Source organism: Pholcus phalangioides, unplaced genomic scaffold, assembly GCF_987345545.1.
Source record: "Pholcus phalangioides strain wild (caught in Gottingen) unplaced genomic scaffold, Ppha-v1.0 ptg000008l_1, whole genome shotgun sequence".
Classification (NCBI taxonomy): domain Eukaryota; kingdom Metazoa; phylum Arthropoda; class Arachnida; order Araneae; family Pholcidae; genus Pholcus; species Pholcus phalangioides.
The window spans coordinates 26,509,278-26,533,619 of record NW_028301601.1 but is presented as its reverse complement, the minus strand read 5'-3'; the positions used below and the strand labels follow the sequence as shown (position 1 = coordinate 26,533,619).

Below are 24,342 nucleotides of genomic sequence, written 5' to 3'. Positions count from 1 at the left end.
TTTCACACAATTGCTGACATTACCACCAGATGGCGACTTATCCGAGGATGATGAATCGGTTTGGCTCTCTAGCGCGTTCACCCGGCAAGTGAGAGGACGTGGGTTCTATTCCCCTCAAGGCATGTTGAATTTTATCTTTCCTAAATATATCTTCGCATCAGCCAGCTGTTATAAACCTTCGTATGGATAGCGGAGAGTGGCATAATCTTCAGATATAAAGCTTTCCTTTTCGAAATTGTTTGCGGTCAAAATGCCCGTTCAATAATTTTCCATTATATATATATATTGAATGCATGATAAAACAGACTGTCATTTTCTGTAGAATGGTTGTAAGTTTATCCTGGCCTATTATACATGGTAGAAGTTTTTCTACATTTTCTGAAGAGGCAGTTTTTCAACACGTCATGGTTTTTTATTTTCATATATTTGCATTTCTGTTCATTTCGCACATTGGTTAGCAAAGAATTATGGTCTTCAGAGGCTTCAATAATTACTTTTTTTTCAAACAAATTGATTTTTTACAAGAGAAACAGTTAGTTAATGATAATCACAACAGTACTGACGGGGAATTACCCACCTCTGACTTGGATGGCTTCTCGATTGACAACAAACCACCGGGCAAATTAAAATGTGTGTTAATAAATGCCAGGAGCTTGGGTAACAAGAAAGATTTTTTAGAAACTATGATAGTTGTGGAGGACTTGGATCTTATAGCCATTACAGAATCTTGGGCAAGCGATGGGGATGAATCTTTCTTACACATCTCCGGATACGATACTTTTTTGAGAAATAGATCTGATAGGAAAGGGGGTGGAGTGTTGATATACGTGAAATCCTGTTTGAAGGCTAGAGAGTGTAACGTGCAGAGAAGTGATATTGAAACCATATGGGTTGAACTTGAGAACAAAAGACGTCATAAGCTTATTGTTGGGGTTTGTTACAATCCACCGAATAGGGATCAAAATTATATCGCCAAAATGCACGATGAAATTTCCTACATGTGTAAGCGAAAGAGGGTTCTCATACTAGGGGATTTCAATTACCCGGGTATTGATTGGGAGAACCTTTCATCTGGAAATCAGTATGAAAGAGACTTTCTTAAGTTGGTGCTCGAAAATTTTTTGTATCAGCATGTATCAGAAGCCACTAGGGGTACTGCTATTTTGGATTTAGTTCTTACTAGTTCTGAGGATCTAGTTGAACATGTTTCGGTGGGGGAAGAGTTTTCTTCCAGTGATCATCGTATCGTCAGATTTCTCTGTAACTTTTCCTCGGGTAAGGTTGATAACAAAAGACTGGTTCCTTGTTTTCGGAGAACTAACTTTGATGTTTTGCGAAGAAGGTTAGCGGAAGTTTTCAAAGACCGGTTGGAATCAGTAGGGGTGGTAAGTCAATGGGAAGAATTTAGTACGAAGCTGTCCTCTGTTTTGCACGACGTCATACCCTTTGTTCGAAAAAAGCGTGTTTGTACATCACACCCTCTATGGTTCACGGATAGCGTGCGGAACCTTTATCTTGAAAAGAAAAGAGCATTCAGAGAGTATAAAAGTGGACAAGGTGACCTATCATTGTTTACTGATAAAAGAAGACTGTTGAAGAAAGCGATAAGGGATAGTAAAAAGCAAGTTGAATCTAGGTTGGCAGATAACATTGGCTCTGACCCAAAATCATTTTTTCGATACGTCAATAATGGATGTAAGGGGACAGTTGGCCCCCTCTCGATAGGAGGCTCAAAAGTAGAGAGCAATGTAGGCATGTGTAGTGCTTTCAATGACTTTTTCGCGTCGGTTTTTAATGGAGATAATGATATTCGATATACGGGTGTTGCATGGGGTAATAAAACGCTCAACGATATTCAAGTGGAAGACGTGGAGATCCTAAATCTTCTAAGAAATGTATGTGCAAGCAAAGCACCAGGACCAGATGATATCTATCCCAGGGTTCTCAGGGAAGGTGCTAATGAATTGTTGGGGCCAGTCGCACAGATATACAGGAGTAGTGTTGCTGAGGGTATCGTCCCGAGAGATTGGAAACTGGCTAACGTTGTTCCGATATTTAAGAAGGGTAGTAGAGAAGTGGTGTCTAATTATCGTCCAGTGAGTTTGACGAGCTCCCTCTCGAAAATTTTGGAAATTATCATCAAAAGGCAGTTTGTGAAGTGGATAGACGAGAATAATGTATTGTCGGATAATCAGCATGGGTTCAGGAAGGGAAAGTCATGTGTAACTAACCTCCTTTGCTTCTATGATTACGTGACTAAGGCTTTGGGTAAGAGCAAAAATGTCGACGTTGTTTACCTTGATTTCCAGAAGGCATTCGATCGGGTCCAACATGGCAAACTCTTGAAGCGTTTACACGAGATTGGAATAGGGGGCAACTTGCTGAATTGGATAGAATCGTGGTTAAGAGATAGGTCGCAACGAGTTATGGTGAACGGGGAATTCTCTGGTTGGACAGACGTCACAAGTGGAGTTCCTCAGGGAAGTGTCCTTGGCCCCATACTTTTTTCACTTTTTATCGATAAACTCGATCAGGGTATCGATGGAATTACTAGCAAATTCGCAGATGATGTGAAGCTAATGGGGGTAATCGGGAATGAAAGCGATAGGGAGTTGCTCCAGACCAACTTAAACAAGATTGCAGCATGGGCAAATGAATGGAGCATGACGTTTAGCGTAGATAAGTGCATGGTCGCTCATTTTGGTTCGAACAACCCACGGTTCTCTTACGAGTTGAATGGTGTCACTATCCCGGATGCAACTAGAGTCACCGATTTGGGAATTCTCATTGACGAGCGACTTAAGTTTTCTGAACATTGTTCAGCGGTTGTCAAAAAATCGAATAGAATGCTTGGTCTCATTTTCAAAAAGGTCTCTTCGCGTTCTCCTAAAGTCATTCTTCCGCTTTTTCGAGGCTTAGTTCGTCCTGGACTGGAGTATGCTGTAAGGTTTTGGAGACCATACCTACAGAGGGACATAGACTTGGTTGAAGGGGTGCAGAGAAGAGCTACGCGTGTCCTTATTGGCACACAGGGCTTGAGTTATGAAGAAAGACTTCATTTTTTGAATATGTTTACATTGGATGAACGCAGGTGTCGAGGAGATATGATCGAAGTGTTCAAAATTTTCAATGGGATGGATAGGATGGACCATGAACTTTTAGTACACCGCCAATCGACTGCTTTTACAAGGGGACACCAGTATCGATTGGTGAGGGACAATGCAAGGTTATGGTGTCGCAGGGAATTTTTCTCCAATAGGGTTGTTAATAAATGGAATAGCTTACCCCCGGAGGTAGTAAATTGTAACACAATTGACACGTTTAAAAAGAAATACGATAAACATGTTGGGGTAAATCGAGAAGCTATCCATTCTTAGAATAAGACAACCATAAGTATTCTTTATGGGCATTGTATAATATTTTATCATGTGTATATATTGTTTGTAATTTGTGTTAATTGCATTTTTAATTGGGTTGCTGTATTTTTGAAACATATGACAACCATATTTTTATGGGCATCTTTTTATCAGCCACCTCGCTGGGCATTTTGCCTGTTGTGGCGTTGTATTTGTATTTGTATTTGTATAAACAAAAAGTTATCCGACACAGTGAGCAAAGTAAAACCTTTACTTTTTAAAATACACAGCGAAATAACAATGGATGAGGTAATTCCATTTGCTCTCATTCCTTTAAAATTGAGATTCTCAAGCCAGGAAAAACTTACCAAGACGTTGATAAGTGATTATAATTTTATTTAATTATAATTTTTATCATAATTTTTCAGCTTTGACATCTGGATAAATATTGCATTTAAAAATATAGAATTTTTCGCAAATGACTTCTTGTGACATGTTCTACATATCGCCAATCGGAAGATTTAACACATGGATAAGATTTTAATTCCTTTATTCTTTTGTGTTTACGGCCCCTCACAATATTGCGACATTTTAAGCCACAGCATACGATTTAAAAGTAGTTTTTTTTAAATTGTAATTGTACTTATGCTTCCAATATTAACGGTCGCAAAGATAGTCCTGTGGCGAAACAATATGAATGACCGAGTAAATGAGTATCATTGGTAATAAGAACCGTCTTCAAATTACACTAGACAAGAAATTTTGGAAATTTTTCTGCTAAAAACAGTAATTCAGTGAGCTGAACATGAATATATTACAAAACAGCTAGGTTTCCTCTTGTTTTCTTGGTGATTGCACATTTAAGACATACGCAGCAGTACAATACATTGAAACGCAATAGAAAAAATAATAAATGTGCAAAGTACAACATAAACATATAGAAACCTCGGAAATATGCAGAAAAACAATATTAATATAGGCCTACACAAAAACACAACGCGAGTACATAAAAACCGAACAAAACACGAAAATCAACCAAAACGATGGAAACACGAATATATTCAGCGCTATGGTTTATTCATTTTTAACATGGTAAAATCTCCAATAAAAAGACGAATAGAAGTTTTTCATGATGATATTCGTTTCGGAATTATCGATTATCATGTCGAATTTCCGTTGTCAGCTTTCATGTCGGCCGCAATTTCATTGTTGTCCACAGACACCTCTGGTAAAGTACTTTTTGTAACACTGTACATGACGTCTCCAAAAAAAAAAAAAATATTCGTTGACAGAAATTTTCACGGTGATGTTCGCGCTCAGCAGATCAAAACTATTCATAACCTTGTGTTTTCATGTGGAACGCACTTTAATTGCTGCCCACAGATAACCACTCATAAAGCACTTTTCTCATAATTTACATGGTATTATCTCGAAAACAAGAGCCCACAATAAAACTTTTTCACGGTGATGTTCGTGTTCAGCATGTCAAAATTATTCGGAATTGTATATTTTCATGTAGGACGCAATTTCATTGTTGTATTTGAAAAATAATTTTCCCGATGTATAACGAATATTAACACAAAGGCATGTTATTTTTTTCTCTAATTTCCAGAACATGTTATGCTATGCTCCTCATAGTTTGCGCAATAGCTACATTCGTGGACGTATTCTACACTTACGAGAGAAAGAAGCGGGGCAGCAAGACTTTCTTGGAAACACGTAAGTTTCAAGCATCTAGCATCGTTTCTAATCTTTGTTGACAACTCTACGATCAAGGACGTAATATTGCGTCCTAAAACCAGTGGAATAAATTCAAACAAGTTCTCCCTGTTTCTTATCTTCTCTCATCATCGCGAATCTTTGTTGCAACCCCACATTTTTTGTCTTGGTTTTTTTGTACACTCCCTGATAATGATTTCTTTCTGATAATCTTTCTTAGAGCACCCGAATATTTTTGCCAATCGCTTGTAAGCGAAGGGGGGTTAAAGATGTTCAATTGGTGTTCATGAATAAAAAATAGTTTGGGACATCAAACGTAATCATTGCATATACAGGCATCAGTATTTAATGTCATTTATTGAAAATAACAGATAAACGGAAAAGTCACAACATTTTTTGGATCTTTGGGTGTGGTGAGAGCAGCACGATCATGGAACTAGAAAAATAACTCCGGTCGTATTTCAGTCTTGTTGGTTATTTAGAAACTGAAAAATTCAGACATCGGGAATTTTCACTTCAAAATATGGGCGACAGATGGCATCACCAGTGGAGCACTAAACACGCACAACTCTGACAACATAAAAAAAATAAGGTCGCACATACTACTCAAAAATGACCAACGACTAAGGCAAATAATAAGAAATACTAAAAAATTCCTTATTCATTTCGACTCGCTATGGGTGCCGTCTTCAGAGGAAAAGACTATCACGATCACAGAGTATCCCACTTGGATTGATTACCAAATCTTCAATCTCGGTTGCTCAACCGTAAAGAAAAATCTATACGTCTGTGCAAGTCAAACATCGGGGCAAGAATGAAGCGAAGCGCCTGCGTGTTAGTCTTTTGCAACAACCTGATTGGCTGCTTGCAAAACGGCGCTATCGTAGGTTCAAATTCCAGGAAACGAGAGATTCTCACAAAGTCCACGGGCGATTTAAACTTCTGCGAAGGCACATACATTCGCACCTTCAAAGTAAACGACAATAAATCAACACCACCGGTCGCAGCACTCTATTTTCTAAGAATTTAACTTTATTTTCTCAAATGCTTTTTATGGCGTATTTCTTTTGAAATTCCAAAAAGTTGCATATATACAGTCCAGTACACTTATAACATAACCCGGATATAGCATATACAGTGGATCGCTGTTTCCTTACCGCATGCTATTCTAATCAATTTCTGTTAATTTAAATGCTATTTGAAGAGTAAGAACTTAAAATTTCTCTTTAAGAAATTCATTGCGACCCACCCTCTAAGTCATATATGATAAACCCTTCACCCGCAGACCAAATGTGACCCTGAAGATTATCTGATGTAGCTCACCCCCCCCCCCAAACCTAATTTTGTAAAAATGAACTAAGCGGCACATTTACAAATCGCTTAAACGACCGTGGCACATTTTCAGATCACTGAAGTAGGCCTCAAAAGATCACTTCCACATTCAAAGATCACCTAAGTAACCCGCGACACAGTAACAGAACACTTAAACGATCCGTGGTACATTTAGAGATCCCTTGAGCAGCACTTAAGCGGCAGCATGTGGCACAGTTTTAGATCACTTAAAAGGCTCCCAGTGCGGTTCTACATTGCTCAAGTTACCCGCGGAACATTCCCAGATTATTAAGTGATCCGTGGCATAATTACGGATCACTTGAGTAATGCGTGGCACAGTTCCATAGCACTTAAGCAGCCCGGACACATTTCCTGAGCACTTGAAGGACCCATGAAACATTTAGAGATCACTAAAGTGGCTCTGTGGGGGATTTATCAATAGGGGGAATGTTAGTTCAGGTGCCCAATAACTATCGAACGGTTGTTTTTCCCCGTTTTTTGGCGCACCGAATAAGATGCAATTAAGAATATTTCATATCTCCATAAAGGGTGGTTGATGACGTAAGCATTATCCTAACCCCCCATCGATGCTGACGTAATACTTGAATGACCCGTAATTGCCACATCGGAACTAAAAGCTTGTTAAGAACCCGAGATATATTTCGGCGTGACCGAAACAAAGCAGGTCAAGTGTGACGAGATATCTCGAGAATGCCGGTGTAAAAAGGCTAGGGTTAGCAACCGTCCTCCTTTTTGATGTCATTTCAAGTGTCCTCCTCAGTGGCGTACCCAGGTATTTGTCAGTGTGGGAGCGAAATATAATCGGGGCGCCTTATTCTTTTCCTGATTTAGGCACAATAGCCGTTAGTCAGTTTCAGGAAGATAGGCACCAATTTTGGCAGAATTTTGATTGGGACGCCGCCACCCCCCGAGTGGACCACTGGTCCTCCTACGTTTCGGAAAATTCGAATTTTTGTCCGCATTTTCAAGTTTCTGGGATTATATTATTTTTCATATTTTTCTGGGGAAATTTTTTTCTCCACTCTGAAACATAACATTATATTTCTTCATTGATACGAGTGTTTTTGTTTTTTTTTCCCCACGCGCATTCACCAATAGCCATCGAAATTCCCAGAATTTTTGCTGTTTCGGCTTTTTTTTCTAGCGGTTCTGTTTTGGAGTTTGGAAAAATTATTGTTGAGGCTGGCTTTATTGGTCGGAATAGTGGCGCCATCAATAGAGAAAATTGAGATAAGTGACGTCACCAAACGTGCGTGCGCAGACGTCCTACTGTCTGAGTCTTCGGATCTGGTCACTTTATCCATGCTGGAAACTCTAGTAAGGGCTAAGCAGGGTGACCATAGATACAGTTTTTCCCGAGACAGTCCCGGTTTTCGTTCTTTTTCTGGCCGTCCTGATTTTTTGGCAAAAGGCCCGATTATAGTATGATAATTACAACTGTGAATTAGAACATATTAATCTTACAAATTTGTGTTGTTGAACGTTTTATTTCGTGGAATTCATTTTAATCCACTGCAATTTGCAGCAACGCTTCGTTTCACGCCAATGCGATTTTTCTGTAATTCCAGCAATATTTGGCAACTTTGCGTAATTTTAGCGTCGTTCTTGGCAATAATTGGCGATGTCCCCTATTTTCCCGTATTTGGAATTCCGATTTCCCGTATTTCTCTCGAGGAAATATGGTCAGCCCAGACCTAAGGGAAAATGTAAAATCATTATCTCACTGATGCTGCCATCTATGTGCGACTACTGCAAATTACAGAGAAATCTATAATACAGTATTTTTTAATATTCATTTATGCAGCATTGATCAATCTAGACTAGGTTAAGCTTTTTTATTTTTTTTGAGCATCGGCTTGGGCTTTCGCTCAGAAAAGCAATATTTACAACCTCTACAATCATCAAAATTATATTCTCTGAAGATTCACAGGTGCTCCAAAATACTTCAGACAAACCGACCTGCACGCTGATCTTCAAATTCCATCCGTCTAACAAATATACATATAAGCCCACAGATGGCTCCCCTGAGCCAGGCCCGGGAGTTAAAAGTATCATTCTGGTCTGGTCTGGTTACAAATTTATAAGCTGGTCAAAAAGTACTTTGAGAAGCAAGATGCTTCAAAAGTGGATGTTATCAGCTCAGCATCCAACTACCCAGCTGAACAGAAATTAGCACAGCTAAGACCAAGGTATTTCTTGGTTACAAATTTTAGAAAGGAATTTTAATTGCCATAGAACAAGCAATAATGGTTAATCATACTGAAGTTATGATGTTGAAAATACCGTGCATTTTTTATTGATAATGTACCAACAGCATAGTATATAGATAAATATTAATATAAATAAACTACATCAATTTTTTTGTAAAATGCTGCAACTGATAGCAATGTAAAAATATTTAATGTAAATACATTCATTCACTAAATTGATTATTTATTGTAAAATTTGAAAGGTATACGATATGAACGCGTTGGGAATTATATAACCTATCAGCATATATAGATTTTTTTAAATCTAATATAATTGTCAGATGTGCAAAAGTTACATAATATGATTCATATTACATCAAATGATTCTGATTGTATGAGGGGGGGGGGGGGCAGGGCCGTCTTAAGGGTATCATGGGCCCCCGGGCCAAGTGGTTTTTCGGAGGCCCCATCTGGTAAATTCAAGAAAATTTCAACCGGATATCATTTTTGTGGGGCCCCTGGCCCGGGTGGGCCCACGCGTTAAGACGGCACTGGGGGATGTATTCTGTAAATTCTAATAACCATTTGCAACCTTCCACTTTAGTTTATTTATTTATTTTTCCTAATATGTTTGTCAAATACTCAAAAGTCACATTAAATGGTTCTGATGGCATTTTTGGGGATTTCATGTATATACACATATCACCTTTCTCTGAATGGAAATTATACTGTAAAAGATGCTGTAAACTTATGTTGTGAAACATTGGTTAAATTTGTAATTTGTAACGAAGTAAATCACTTTAGTGAAATTATAATAGTGAATTACTTTAGTGAACACTTTAGTGAAATAATTTCACTCATAGTTAGAAAAACTGGTGGCAGATGGCAGCACTACACATAACAAGCATTACAGAGAAACAACAAAAAACTTCACGGCAGGTTTCACTACACGTACACGCACATTCCCGCATGTACCGATTCGTTGGGGGGTTCCGCGGGGGGGGGGGGGGTGGTGGTGTAGTAGTAGTAGTAGGTAGGGCCTCCAAAGGATGGCTCGGGGATCCATGATGTTCTTAAGTCAGCCACCTCGTTGGGCAATTTGCCTGTTGTGGCGTTGTATTTGTATTTGCATATTTAATATTGTGGATATTGAGAATATTTGCATGTTCGGGATTTATTTTTGAAAATATGTATGATCTGAGAGAAGTAGTAAAAGATGTTTTAACTTCTGCAAATTGTTGAGAATGTAAATCAATATACTAATATCGTATTGCAGTAGTGAGAACATTTTATATAATATTTTTAAAAAAATCATCGATGATTGTTTTTAAGCAATCATTTTGCCATTGACTGATCAATATCTCTACCTAAGTAGAGAAACCAAGACGGAGAAGACGAGAGCTCGGTGCTTCGCATCAACTATCAACGGCATCGGCATTTACATCAATGTAATATTGGGCTTTTCCAAGGTGGAAGGAGAATAGCTCTTGAGCTCGGTACTCTGTATAACGTCCAACGGTCACGGTCATTAATGCTTTTCCTAGCTGAGTCTGCACTCAGCAAGAAACCACGATCCACAATTCAAGATAATATCTGTTTCTCGTACGACTGCTAAAGACCTATTTAAAGCAATCGATTGTTATTTCGTTGAAAAAGGAATTCACTGGTCAAAATGCGAGGCTCACCACAGAAGGAGGAAAATCCACGAAAGGTTGTTACTCAGGCCTTCGTGCAGGCGTGGCAGATGTCACCCCCGAAATGGAATGGACTGCTGTATTCACAGATAGAGCCTTGCATCTCGAAAACTTTGCCTCGAAATTTGCGAAACGTTCTTGATGAAGCGGTCTAAGTTGTCAAGTTTATCAAGGCGAAGCCTACCAACTCCAGGTTGTTTAAACTGCTGTGCGCACACATGGACAGCCTTCACAACACTTTGCTATTGTCCACCGAAGTTAGGTGGTTGTCCCAGGGTTAAGTCCTGATGTGACTGTTCGAACTTCGGCACAAGGTAGCCCTTTCTTTGGAAGTGTTCGAAACACTTCACGATTTCCTGTCACAAGCAGAGCAAAAATTAACCATTGGTGATAAGATAATTGAGCACTTAGAAGGATTAAAGTACTCACTTGAAAAAAATTTTCAGAGCGTAAATGGGTGATCGGTGGAAACCTAATCCTTTGAAAGAAGACTATTTTCAACCGGCTTTTTTCATTGTCCATTTCAGAAAACGTGAAATCGCATCATATACCACTACGAAGAACCTCTTCTATGGCGGAATGATGGACCTAGTCAGTTTTTGGGCGACAACAGTCGTCACCTAGTCATTGACGAATAGAGTGAACTTTTTAGAAAAGCCATAATGTTTGTGTTGCCGTTTGTTAGCACGGAGCTTCTTGAACGGGAGTTCTCTTCGTATACTTATATAAAAAATAAATATAGAAGCAAATTGAACGCAGCACCGGATTTGAGTTCGTATTTATACTCTTTTGAGCTTAATTTTTCAAAACTTTGAAAATTTAATTCACCATTTACCTTTTCATGGAAGTTTTCGGAATCTGTAATGCGTGAAACAGATCGGGGGGGGGGATGCCTGGAGGATTCCGAGGTTGGGGTACAAGGACTGAAAAAGGTTGGGAACCGCTGCCCTAGACCCTCCTATCGAGAGGGGCCAGCTGTCCCCTTTCTTTTATCAGTAAGCAATGATAGATCACCTCGTCCACTTTTATACTCCCTCAATGCTCTTTTCTTTTCAAGACAAAGGTTACGCACGCCATCCGTGAACCATTATAACGAGTTTGATTTTATTTGTTTTACGACTTTTATCTTTTAAATACGTAATTTATTCTTCTTACATTTACAGATTTGATTGTACGTTCCCTGAGGTGTTTCTCGGTTGTTTCCAATCTTAAAAAGGTTCTAGACGTCAACGCCGGGAGTGGAAAGCTAAGATGTCTACACGGTATTCGGTTCTATTCGATATGTTGGATCATTCTTGGACACACGTACTTCCACGTCAACTTTGCATCTCTCAGTAAGATGTCGTCAATACGATTTTTCGCATTTTATTTACTCGATTTTCTCAGTATACGAAACGTTTTCAGACGTTATAACTCTTTTCGTTCATATATATCACAGGAAACTTGAGGTTGACTTTAGATTTCCTACAGAACACTTCTTTCAATATCATATCCAACGCCACGCTGGTCGTAGACAACTTCTTCTTCATCAGGTAAGTGATTACAAACTGTTTATCGTTATACACGTCTACCGTTCTACCACGTCTAATGTACAGAAAAGCTATTCCTTGTGCGAGCATATTCTGGGAACAAACCTGTGTTTTCGGTAAATCGCGATTGAATTTTCGGAGTGCTATTCGGGATCGACTCTACGTATCAGTCTAATCGTGTTCGGGAAATTCAATTCCGTTACGCAATTTACCGACAAACAATTCATACACAACAGTGAGTCAGTGAGAAGTAATTAAGTGAGGAAATTAGCAAGTCAGTTAGTAAGGGAATGAGCAAGTAAGGTGTGTGTGTGTGTGTGTGTTAATGAATGAGTGGGCTAGTGCTTTGAGGACTAGCAAGTACTCGCAGTCGGTCACTTGCTCAGGAAATAACTCAATCAGTCACTCAATCGGCCACTCACTCAGCCACTCTTTTGTTCGTACATTTTCTCAGTCGGTCACTCTGTCACTCACGTATGCATTTGGTCATTCAGTCCGCCAGTCACTTCCTCACATTTTCGCTCTCTCATTCATTCCCTGATATTCAGTTACCACTCACTCACTGGTGAAGGACTGTTGCCGGAAAATTTTTTCTTGGTGAATTTTCCTTTCGGGAAGTGTTGTAGGTGGATTTTCCTTTAGGTGAATTCTTTGGCGATGAATTTTCGGTATTTTAATTATTTCTCGGTATATTTTCACAGCAATAAATTTTCCGTTGATGAACATTCCTTTTGGTGAATTGCGTGGTGGTGAATTATTGGCGGTGAATTTTCCGTAAATCCAGTCTAATTACCTATCGTATAGGTAATTTATGATGATGCACCAAGTGAAATATTGGATGGTGAATGCCTTTTTGCCACTCATTAGCTCTTTGTCAACGGTTTGCGTATTGCTAAGAGCAGTAAAGTTTAATAGAGTGCACAGGGATCTTAGATTAGTTACAATACAACCCGTATGTAACTTTCTTTGAGAACCGAGCACAACTCAGGTCTATCACCCTCTATGGGCGATTTACTACCCAGTGAATTGTGCCGGAAGTGTAACTGTGTGTGTACCTGACAGTCTGAGTGCGTATGTAGTACTGTGTTTGATTTTTCAGTGCTGCCATCTATATTTCAGAAGTGAAGTGATTGATGTGTTATGACTGAATTTCATTTGTACTGTTTGTAGGCCTGCTGCTCTCTGTGGCGAGACTTTTTAAAGGGGAGATCGGCCGACCCGTATGTAGCAGGATATTTTCGTGTTTCTCTATTTTTGGCCACCCGTGCTATTTTTATAGAATAGCCTCGTTTTTGTCCCGTATTTTCCTCGAAGCGTACTCAAATCTGTAAACCTAGCTCAAATCGTTGATAAATATATTTCTCTTATATAACATTATGATGGTTATGAGTATAAATATGAATATATGCCATATGTGCAAAGTTCTTTTTTTCTTGAAATATAATTGAAATCGCAACGATTTCAATTAACCCTAACTTTCCCGCCTATGCGCTATATTTTTCGCAATTCCAGCCCTAATTGGCAATGTTTATTTACACTTTTAGCAATTTTTTTCGGCGAGAATTGACCCTAAGAACTTCCGTATTTTTGTCGCATTTTTAGCATTCGCAATTTTTTTTTTCTACAAAAATGTGAGGAAACAAATCCTTTCCACTTCTTATGGTGTTATTATTGATGAATGAAATTTTCACATGAATATTATTTGATTATACGATGGTATTTTTGCTCGAAGTGGTGGGATTGACATACGCGGATTACACGCAGGGAAATACTTCGAATGCAATATTCTCATATGCTATCGAAAATTTCCGAAATAACTGTAAGTAATTTCTAATCTTTAGTGGACTGCTGATGACTTTCGTCACATACGAGGTGGTCAAGAAGACAAAGAGGACACCCAAATTCTGGCAGTACATTATCCATAGATTATACAGGTTTGTACAATATTACACACTTTCTACGCACTAATGCGAACCGAAGGTCCCGGTAAAATAAGTTCGATAAAATAAGAACTGAACGTCCCGGGTCCTAACAACATTTTTTTGGGGGGGTTCTTGATTTCTTATTTTGAGGGAAGAAAAATCGATCATCTAAACAAGTGGCATATAGAGTTACAGAATTTACAGAAACGCATCATCAAATAATATCAAGAGTTGGTAAAAATATTAGTGGTATTTAGTATATATTATACAGGGTGTCCTACAAGTGCTTAAAGAGGCCTTTATCTTGCCAACCATCTTTCGTAGCGATATAATTTCAATTTTACCCTTTAAAAGCGGCAACTAGAAATCTAAATCACCCTTCAAAATGCCATATCTATTTGAATAAAGTAGGCTTTCTTCCGATTTTCAGCAGGTGCAAACTAAGGGGTATAAGGGAACAGTTCTCCTCTGTTGAGAAATCAACTTCACAAAATATTCTGTCTTGTTAATGCTTAAATAAGAGCCTTTTATAGAGTTGAGATGTCTCGTCATTGTCGCTTAAATGGTTAGAAAATGCTCGAAATGCGTTCAAGGATTGCCTTGCGTCAGTTTTGAGAGTGACAATACACTGCGTCACAAAATAAAAAAATTTAAATTTTTATACTGCCCACCCCCCCATCCTGTTCTCTGTCTTCCACTTAGAAAGTTGTTGCTCTGTCTCTCCTTAGGCCAACAATAAAGTTTTCAAGTTTTTATGTGCAATATTCGCTGATACATTTGAATTCAGAAATCGGAGAAAAATTAAGAAAGAACAATTAAGATTCGATTAAAAAATCGAACGGAAAACTCTTCTTTCCATCATTAATGCCATCCGTGGGTTCAATTCCCGGTAGGAAAATTGTACGTACTGTTTTTCCGCGTGTTGAAGCTGCGTAGTGCCGTGTGTGTTGATCCGGCTCAAGAACGAACAACGCAACTTTTTTTCTCCAAATTTCACCCGACATTCCCCAAATTCACCCCCCGAGTTCACCTCGACATAATACTTGAAAGTCTATTGGTTTTATAGTATTTCTTTCTCTCATTTACATCTATTTTTTTTCTTTCACGGCTCTCTGTGGCCTCCGTAATCACCTGTCGCGGCTCCCCTTAAAATTAATTTTCCTTCATCTACTACCACAAGGGTGTACCATCGGTTGAGAATCACTCCCATGACAGAGGCATATTCACAGGCGGATGGCTGGTCTTACAAATCAGAGTGGAAGGAGCAGTGCCGTAACTAGCCATTATTGTGCCATGAGCAAGAATTTGCATTTAGGCCCCTTTGGCCTATTCTTGGGCCCAGAATGACCCGCCTTCCTTAGCCCCTCCTTCCAAGTGGATCCTGTGTGGGTGCACCTGTTACACCTGCCTACTTACGGCACTGGGAAGAAGGATGGCAATACACTAAATATACCTTTTGTTATGAAGCTACTGCCTCCGGCATGGTCTATTTCAATAATCCCCATTTCACGGAAACACCCATTTTGGGAAACATTGGATCTTGAGCCTAACGCAGAGGTTTTCAACCTTTGACAACCAGTGCGTGAGACAAAAATAAAATTTCCATGAAGCCCAATAGCCAACGTCAGAAAGTAGTATCTCTGTTCACACAGTGACATCTTAAGGAAGAGGTCTTCAACCTTTTTCTAGTCGCGAGCACTGCTTGCACCCATCATCAAAAGAAGAGCACCGCTTACGCGAAGTTTGGCATACCAATGCATGAAATCAGGATGATTTTAATCCATCAATGCAATTTGTACAAGTTGTTTACTTGGGACGTTGATCAAGTGCTCGCGAGCACAAAATCTGATACTAGCATCCAGCACTCTGGCCTCCATTGGGAGCATCTTGGTGCTCGCGAGCAACGGGTTGAAGAGGCCTGCTTTAGATGAATGATGGTTAAGGAGAAGACATTATTTGATATTTCTTATGCTATTGACGTTTTTTTCATTATGAACAGGGTAACCATACGTAATCAATTATGTATAGGTTGTATCTGAATTTTCTGGCCGTCCCGACGTTTTTTGCAAATATGTCCCGGTTTTTCACGTATTTTCAACGAAGCCAACTTGACATTTTATTCTTCAAATCAACGATTAAAATTATCTTCCTAACTCAGAAATTACGTTACCATAATTACGAATATAAACAAGAATATTCATGGGTTTTTTTAATTCACTGCAATTCGCAGTGGTGCTTCGTTTCCCACGATTGGCGAGTTTTCTTTGATTTTAGCAACAGTCTCTTGAATGAGCAATTTTGCTCTTTTTTTTTGGCGGCAATCGGTAATGTCCCGTATTTAGAGAATCCCAATACCCCGTATTTTCCTCTAACAAATATGGTCAGCCTAGTTATGTACATACAGTACGAGAAAAGATCCAATAATGACTAGATTCGGTTCGAGCAAATTTTTATCCTTGGTGATTCCGCATTGCGCGAACGGAACATGAAACAGTATCCATCAGATTGAGAGATTCCCTGATATTTTCTTTTCTTGGATTTCTGTGTTTTCCTTGTTTTAATCGTGTGAACTGCATTCAACTGCAATGGTGATGGCCGCCTTGAGCTTGCCTTGCGAGTCCTAGTCGCTTTAGTCGGAATCTTCCCGTCTACGTTTTGGTGCGACGGGTTTTTTCTTGGTGGCGGTGGTCTTCGTCGTCGCCTTTTTGGTCGTGCTGGCTTTGGCGGCGGGCTTCGTCGTCACCTTTTTGGTCGTGCTGGCTTTGGCGGCGGGCTTCTTACGAGTAGGGTTTTCATAGTCCGCTTCACTTTCTTCGTTCGGCACCAGGACCTGCTTTTTGGCGGTGGTCTTCTTCTGTTTAGGAGCCTTAGCTGCAGTTGTGGACGATGCCAGGCTCACGGGCGTCTTGCGTTTGATGGTGTTTTCCACGAAATTCTTCGGAATATCTTTGTTTTGTTTCTTGGTGGTTTTCTTCACCTTGAGCGGGCTGACTTTGGCGACGGGTTTCGCGGTAGCTTTAAGCTTTTTGCGCTGCCCGATTTCCTGGTCCACTGCCTCCATTGGTTTGAGTGTCTGCTTCTTAGTGGAGGTCGTCGTCTTTTTGGCTGCCGTTTTCTTTGGAGCTCCAACAGCAGCGGAAGTGGCCCTTGTGGTACTCTTAGATGTCTTACGTTTCTGGATTTTCAGGTCCGGTTCGATTTTCACGACCCTTTTCTTTGAAGGGCTACCTGCAGCAGCAGTGGCACGAGCGGTGGTTTTGGAATTCTTGAGCGGCTTGACGCTTGCCGCGTTCAGCTTGAGCGAGTAGGGCACACCACCCATCTTCGGCAGAAGATTGACGGCGTTCTTGCTTTTGGTGAGCGCAACCGGAGACTCTTGGTAGATGTGGGCGAGCTGGGACCGCGTCAACACGCTGCTATCCGACATATTCACCAGCTTTCGCATTCGCAGGATATTATCGTAACCGATCGGAAGGCATCGATAGTTCCAGTAAAGGTTTGGGCTTTCGACAGGTTTATCCTTGTCCGGTGAACTTTTCTTGTTTGCCATGAATTCTGTCTTTGCCTCTAAACTGCTCTGCGGTTCTCTAACTCTATGAAATTCACACGTACTAACTCTCTCCTCTGTTCGATGTTCTGATAATCTAATGAATAATTTCGAATCTAAATGTTTTGTTCCCATTGTTGAAGATACTGTGCTGTTTTTCCGTCTTTTAAACAGTGAATATCAGCAATCGACAATGCTCCATTTCAACCATTACAATTACAATCCATGCCACTTAATGTGATCACATCGGGACTCGGGGGGGAGGTTTCTGATGAAAATCACCAAATGATAACTATTTCCGAAAAAAATCCAGTTTTCAAGTACACTGACCATACATCCAGTTTGATCGAACGGTACATATGGCAAACGGTATTGGTAAAATGGACAACTCTGTTTTTCTTTCCTACATAATTGGTTGCAAATTGCTTATTCACACACACACTTCGGTTTTTTTTTAATTCTAAAAAGGCCTTCTTTTTTTTCTTTTAAGTGAAAAGCCTGCATTTTTTTTTTCAGCCATTAGAAGGCATTTGAATGAAACTGTCTAATGTGTATCATGAATTACTTTTTTAATGCACAATTCGTTCCATAGATCCCTTGAGAAAGTCTCTCGGAAAAAAGAATTTTTAACTGGAAGAAATTGATCAAAAGCTGAAAGAAAGATTTTTTTTTTTCGTCATGTGTTTGCCTTCACTATAGGAAGGCCGTTCAGAAAGCAGCTCCACACGTACGGGGATCACAGCCGAATACTATGGACCGATTACGGATTATGGAAATATTTGTCAACAAGATGAGAGGAGGAAAAGCACCTTCTAGCCTCCTAAATAATCTTGCAACCTGAAACGATAACTAACAGGAGAGAAAATATCATTGTTCATTTTAATTCCTAGAGATGGTAGGACTCTAATAAACTTGTATATTTCTCAACTATTCGGCAATTCGAACCAGAAGCTAGTGAATATCCTATCGCCCGAGTGGCGCAGTGGTAAGATGCTCGTCTTCCACTATGGAGGTTGCCCTCAAGGTCCATGGGTTCGAATCCAGCCGAAAGCACATCAGAAAAAGTTCAAAGGGTGACCACCGATAGATGGAGCCTTCATTTTCCACCCAACTCTACTAGTTGGAAATTGCCACATGGAGATATAAGGCTGGAGTTGATGTGTGCGGTGAAGTAGTGAAGGTGCTAGTAAGTCCCCACTAATGTTCCTGAACGCCATTTTCTGTTTCAAATTTGCAAAAACTATGATTTTTTTTTATCCGCTAGCAGCAAGGATTCTTGAATTCGAGAAACTATCTTGAATTCGATCGTACTTTATTGGACACCCAGGGCCATCTTAACACACGAGTCTCACCAGTACCTGCTAGAGATAGACCTCCGCAGCCTTCTTGTGACGTCAGTAAGTAGTCCATTTTCCCTCAGAATATTCAGGAGAAAAAAATCCCCTTGCGCGTGCAATATCATTGTTGTGAGGAAAAGAAATGATCGGGCTCAGAATTGGCGATTTCTATGCCCCACATCCAGTCACAATGTGGTATTTGTAAGCCAATGAAAAAGATTCTACACACACACACACACCAAAATAAAAGAAGAAACGAAATAGGATGCCGTGTTTTAAAATGTGGCAAACTTGCTAGGTAGTCTGAATGAGGTTTATAGCAAACACTGCAGAGGTCTTCTATCTCTAGGTGGTACTGGTCTCACCTGCACCTCCTAGAGATAAAAACGTCCGCACGCTGCTTGTGACGTCGGCAAGTAGTCCATTTTCCCTCAGAATATTCAGGAGAAAAAATCCCTTTGCGCGTGGAATATCATCGTTGTGTGGAAAAGAAATGATAGGGCTCAGAATAGTCTGTCTATGACCCATATGTAATCACCATGCAGTATTCGTGACACAAACAGGAAAAATCCTACGCCAAAATTAGAAGAATCGAAATAGGATGCTGTGGTTCAAATTTTAGCAAACTTGCTAGGTAGTCTGAATGACGTTACAACGTTGAACTTGACAACGCGTACGGAAGCCTTCTATCTCGAGGACAGAGGTCTTCAACATTTTTCTTGTCACGAGCACTGCTTGTACCCATCCTCAAAAGAAGAGCACCCTTACGAAAAGTTTGACGGACGAATGCATGAAATCAGAATAATTTCAGTCCTTGAATGCAATTTTTATAGGGGTGTTCAATTGGAAAGTTGAAAGTTGAAAGTTCAAGTGCTCACGAGCTCGAAATCGGACACGAGCACTCTGAGTGCTTCAGGGAGCACTGTGGTGCTCGCGAGCAACGGGTTGAAGATGCCTGCCTTAAAACATAGTTTCCCAAACATTCCGTTCCCCATCGCCTCCTTCTTCAGTAATTTTTTTTTCTCATCACCCCCAACTCAAGCTAACCCATAGGATTCGATGTTATACCCGTGGCTTCTACCTCCCCCCCACGGACCATTTCATCACCCACCAGAGGGCGATATTGCTCACTTTGGGAAACACTGTCTTAGGGTGGATTCAACATCCAACAGGGCCACAGGCTTCGAGTCAAATCGGCAGCTTAACATAATTGGAGAATTTTATTTATTCCGAGCTCATTTTTGTTATTAAATGCTAATTTTCATTATTTCTGAAAATAGTTTTAATTAAATATGATTTCTTTAAGCAATTATTAAATTATTTCCCAATCAAACACGCATTTTCATTAGTTCTGAAATTATTTCCCCACTAAATATGTATTCTTCATTAATTGCGAGAAATTAGGTTTTCGTTGAGTATGCATTTTCATAAATCTTGATCGCTCCCTCTAAAAAATCGAATTGCCCCAGTTGCCCTACCACGAATGCTCTAAATAAGTTTTTGACATAACTTAAAACCAAACTTGCTCTTTTTTGCTAGTATACAGATTGTAATTTTGTCAATTTTTCAAGGTTCATACCCATGCAGATGGCTTTCGTGGGTTTCACCATGATGTTGCCGTGGTTCGGATCGGGTCCCCTGTGGCATGAAAGCATCGATCCTCTAGTCGACGCTTGTAAGAAGGATTGGTGGACCAACATGGTGCTTATCAACAACCTTTACAGGAGCGGGACAAACGGGGTAATAGCATACGTGATTTATTTACCTATTGTATCGCATATAATTCGCAGACATTGGTTTGACATTCACGTGCATGAAGTGATGATGATTCACTCTTGGACCTGTTGTTTTTACAGTGCGTCTCACATTCTTGGTACTTGGCTGCAGATTTCCAAATCTATCTCATCTGCCTTCTAGTTCTTATACCGATATTCAGGTACTTTTTTACTCTTATACAATGAAAGCTTTCCTCAACGATAGTCAATATAACGATAAATCTCCCTAAAATGATATTTTTCAAACCTTGTTTGGAATTACCAGAAGTCTAATATTAAACTCCTCTCGTTTCAACGGTATTCTTTACTGCGATAAATCCCTATATATAGTTTGAGGAGTTTTTACAATTGCTACAACAATATATATATATCATTTCGCTCGAAATATCCTTCAATATATTTTTAAACACGTCGCATATTATATTTCTTCTAAGGACGTCTGATGATATCTAAATTTGATACCACCTGATCATATCGAAAATAATGTATGATACACCAAAGTGTACTGCGACGAACCTCTTTACAGGGCCGTATGAATCTGAATTTTGATTGCCAATCAGTTATAATTTTTTTGCGCCGAAGAAATACTCAAAATTGCTATTTTTTGGTGGCACTTATAACGCTAGTATAGAAAAGATTCATCAGCAGCGTGAGAGTTCGATTGTAGGTGATGATAATTCTTCCTCCTGTCGATATAACAATAATCCCCCTACAACGATACCTTTTCTAGTTTTTATATCGAGTTTTCACTGTACTTCCCCCTTTTTTAGGCGCGATTGTTTTATAAGTGAAATATATATATAAATTGATAACAATTCTAATTTATTTATTGAACTTACTTTGCAGGCATGAGAAAGTCGGATTGATAACAAACGGCGTTCTGTTGGTGGGTTCTATTATCATTTGTGGCTGCTACAATTACGTCAGGCAATTGCCGCCGACATTGCTGTACAGCAATCCTGATCCACAGTAAGTGATCACATGTAGAGTAAGTAAGGCCTTGCAGGGCATTTCACACACGCAGTGATAAATTAATAAATATGTAACTCTCCCTAAGGGTGCAGGCGTAATTTCAAAAAGGCACGTTTTAAAAGTTAATAACAAATCAACTAATTGACATAAAAGGGTACTGTCCAAACTAACATACCCATCATACCCCATATAGATTTTTCTTTGAGAAATTAATAAAGTTCAAATTTCCCTCACAGGTGTCACCGTATAATCAAAATATCATATTTGAATATGAGCTCCCTTTTTATTTCGGGCAACATCTAAACGGGTGAGAGGGTTGAAACATGGTGGTTTTATGCAACGCAAATTGTCATAAACATAAATTATGCATTATTTGTGTTGCGTGATTTTACGTGTTATGTCGAGTTTTCTTGTTTTAAAGACGCACCTGTTAATGAAATTTGAAAACATTTTCTTTCAAAAACAAAAACTCTAGTTTTTATTACTCATTCTGTATGCTTATTTTTAAGGCCTAAAAACGTGAAATTGCGACCATGACTAAGATCTGTTGCGAGACTTGTCAGCGGAGATGGACTCACATTTGCGCCTGAAGATGGAAATCCCCTTCAGCGAACCACCATTGCGCCACCGGTAGGATTCCAACCCAGGTCCTCCTGATGCGAATCCTTCAAGATGCCCACGTGACCGCATAGCGACTGCCATTGGTGCTAAAAATGTTCTCCTTGATAATAAGTCATGGGAAAAAAAAAATTCCGTAACTTTTTACTCTGAACACTCAAGTTTATACAACGCTAGAACTAAAGACAGGGACAAAGGAGGCGGCGGGCAGCTACCAAACTTGAGGAAGTAGCAATTTTGGGGTGGGGGGGGGGAATTGAAAAAAAAGAGGGTTTTTAATTCAAAACATACATTGTTATGGAAAAAAATATTGTTATGGAGGTTGCAAAAAACCAAGTCTGTCCCTCCTGATAAAAATCCCTTGGGCATGATGAAAATGCATTGAACGCGATTTCTGGCTTCCGAATGAATAAAAACTTCCGCAAGTGCTTGGGATGACACTCAGAAACATACCAGAAGGATCCTCTGAGAACATGAAACGTTCACTTTACGAAAAGTTTTTTTTCAAAAAAAAAGAATTCATTGTGAGTGTATAAACTATACCAGGGAAGTATTCACCGACACGGTTTAAACTGTAGTCACAATTTTTGGATAAGAGATCGACGTAGATTGGTGAAAACCCTGAATTTAACCAATCCATGTCGATATCTTATCAAAAAATTGTGACTAGTTTAAACCATGTCCGCTCTGTGAAAAATGAATGTTTTGAAAATGAATGAATTTCATTTTTCAAAAATGAATGTTTTGAATTCCGCTCTGAAGAAAATTCCCACAGATAAAAATTTTCAGTAATAAAAGAAAGATTAAAGAACAGAATTTAATTTATTTCGTCGTTTTCCAGCCCAATGAGGCTATCTGGCAACTTATAAATAGACTTTCTGAGGCGTTGTGAAGGAGGAAGACAAGTTTGTACATGTATGTGTAAAGCATGAGTGTGTGTTTGTGTACACAAAAGCCCAGTCTAACGTCATGTCCAAAGTACAAATGTAGTATGCACTCTAAAAGATCGCAATAGGTGGGGGGGGGGGGGAATTGAAATATTCAATATTTAAAGAAAAAATCGTCGGTAGACAAAAACCATATGTTATACGGTTTATTTAGATTAATTTTACAATTACCAAATTTAAATAGGGGAAGGCCGTGATAAGAGGTGGAAAGGGGCGAATAACCACCCAGGTTCTTTTACAGTATCTGAAACTATATTATTACCAAAATGAAAAGTAACATCTCAACAAATGCAGTGAATCAGTCAAGACAATATTTTAGTTATTCATCAATTTAATATAAATTTTGGGTATTCGAAATTTTAGGAAAAGGGGCCCCGTTCATATCAAAAGATCAATTAAATTTTTCACACAAATCAAAAATCATTGGGGTTGGGGACACCTGGTGAGGGAACCTCCACTGAGTAAATGTACGCATGATTGAAAACAGAGTAAATGATGGGGTGATTCAGAGATTTCTTGTAGTGGTGGTGTAGAGTCCATCGACAGTGGTACCAGGAGAGATGACGGCGAGAGGCAGAGAGGACCTTGCATCCGGGGGGGGGGGGGGAGAGAATATTTAACTGCGACTAGTTCCAACAGTGGTGGTGTCTACGCGGCGTTTGCCCTGAGCAGTGGCGTGAGGACCACATTTCGGAGAGGTGGTTCGATGTTCGGGAGCCCACCGTCCTTCCTCACCGGCCGACGGCATGTAGGTGTCGGAAGAGAGGGGATCCTTCTCCGTGTACGGAGCTGGAATTTACTGGCGAGAGCCGTCCGTACGAGCTGGCAAAAAATCAACCACAAGTCACAAACAAGACGTTAGGGATCAAGAAACGGAATGGAATATTACTCAAAGCGCATGCGCAGAACTTGAATCTCTTCTGTGACGTCCCTTATGACGTTGCGGTGTCAGTCCCAGAATCCTTTGCGTTATATCTAGTCAAGGTTACCACAATAAATAGCTTATCGCATGAACTGTCGTCGCCAAGGGAGAAAGAGATGATCTTTTGTTGCCATTTCTCAAAACAAAAAATGTGGAAAACACGAGAACATAACGAGACGAAAAAATGGCGAACAAGAGAACTGGCAATAGAAGCAGAATGTAATTTTTAAGCCACTTTGCCAATTTTAGACGCCAATTTTAAGGGAACCTCCTACCTTTGCTCACTTTATTGTTTAAGTGCTCCTACGTCACGCGAGAAATCACGCCCATTCGCGCTTGCGCTTTAAGCATTCCATCGTGGTCCCTACCGGCTGCCCCACAAGACCCCCAAACCTGCTCCCTGGAGTATTTATGCTCTCCGAAGCTCTCTCCTCAGTCGGGGTTTTTCCGGATCCTGATAGG

The 24,342-nt window shown here is 39.7% G+C and overlaps 1 protein-coding gene across 1 annotated transcript in view; it reads left to right on the top strand.

Moving 5' to 3' along the window:
- Positions 1-24,342, top strand: part of LOC149084111 (nose resistant to fluoxetine protein 6-like) — a 77,002-nt gene that overhangs the window by 35,103 nt on the left and 17,557 nt on the right. The window contains exons 5-11 of the mRNA XM_089234459.1: positions 4,969-5,075; positions 11,475-11,645; positions 11,750-11,843; positions 13,682-13,774; positions 20,218-20,386; positions 20,503-20,582; positions 21,268-21,390. Of these exons, the coding sequence (XP_089090585.1) occupies positions 4,969-5,075; positions 11,475-11,645; positions 11,750-11,843; positions 13,682-13,774; positions 20,218-20,386; positions 20,503-20,582; positions 21,268-21,390 (837 nt within the window). The remainder of the gene's footprint in view (positions 1-4,968; positions 5,076-11,474; positions 11,646-11,749; positions 11,844-13,681; positions 13,775-20,217; positions 20,387-20,502; positions 20,583-21,267; positions 21,391-24,342) is intronic.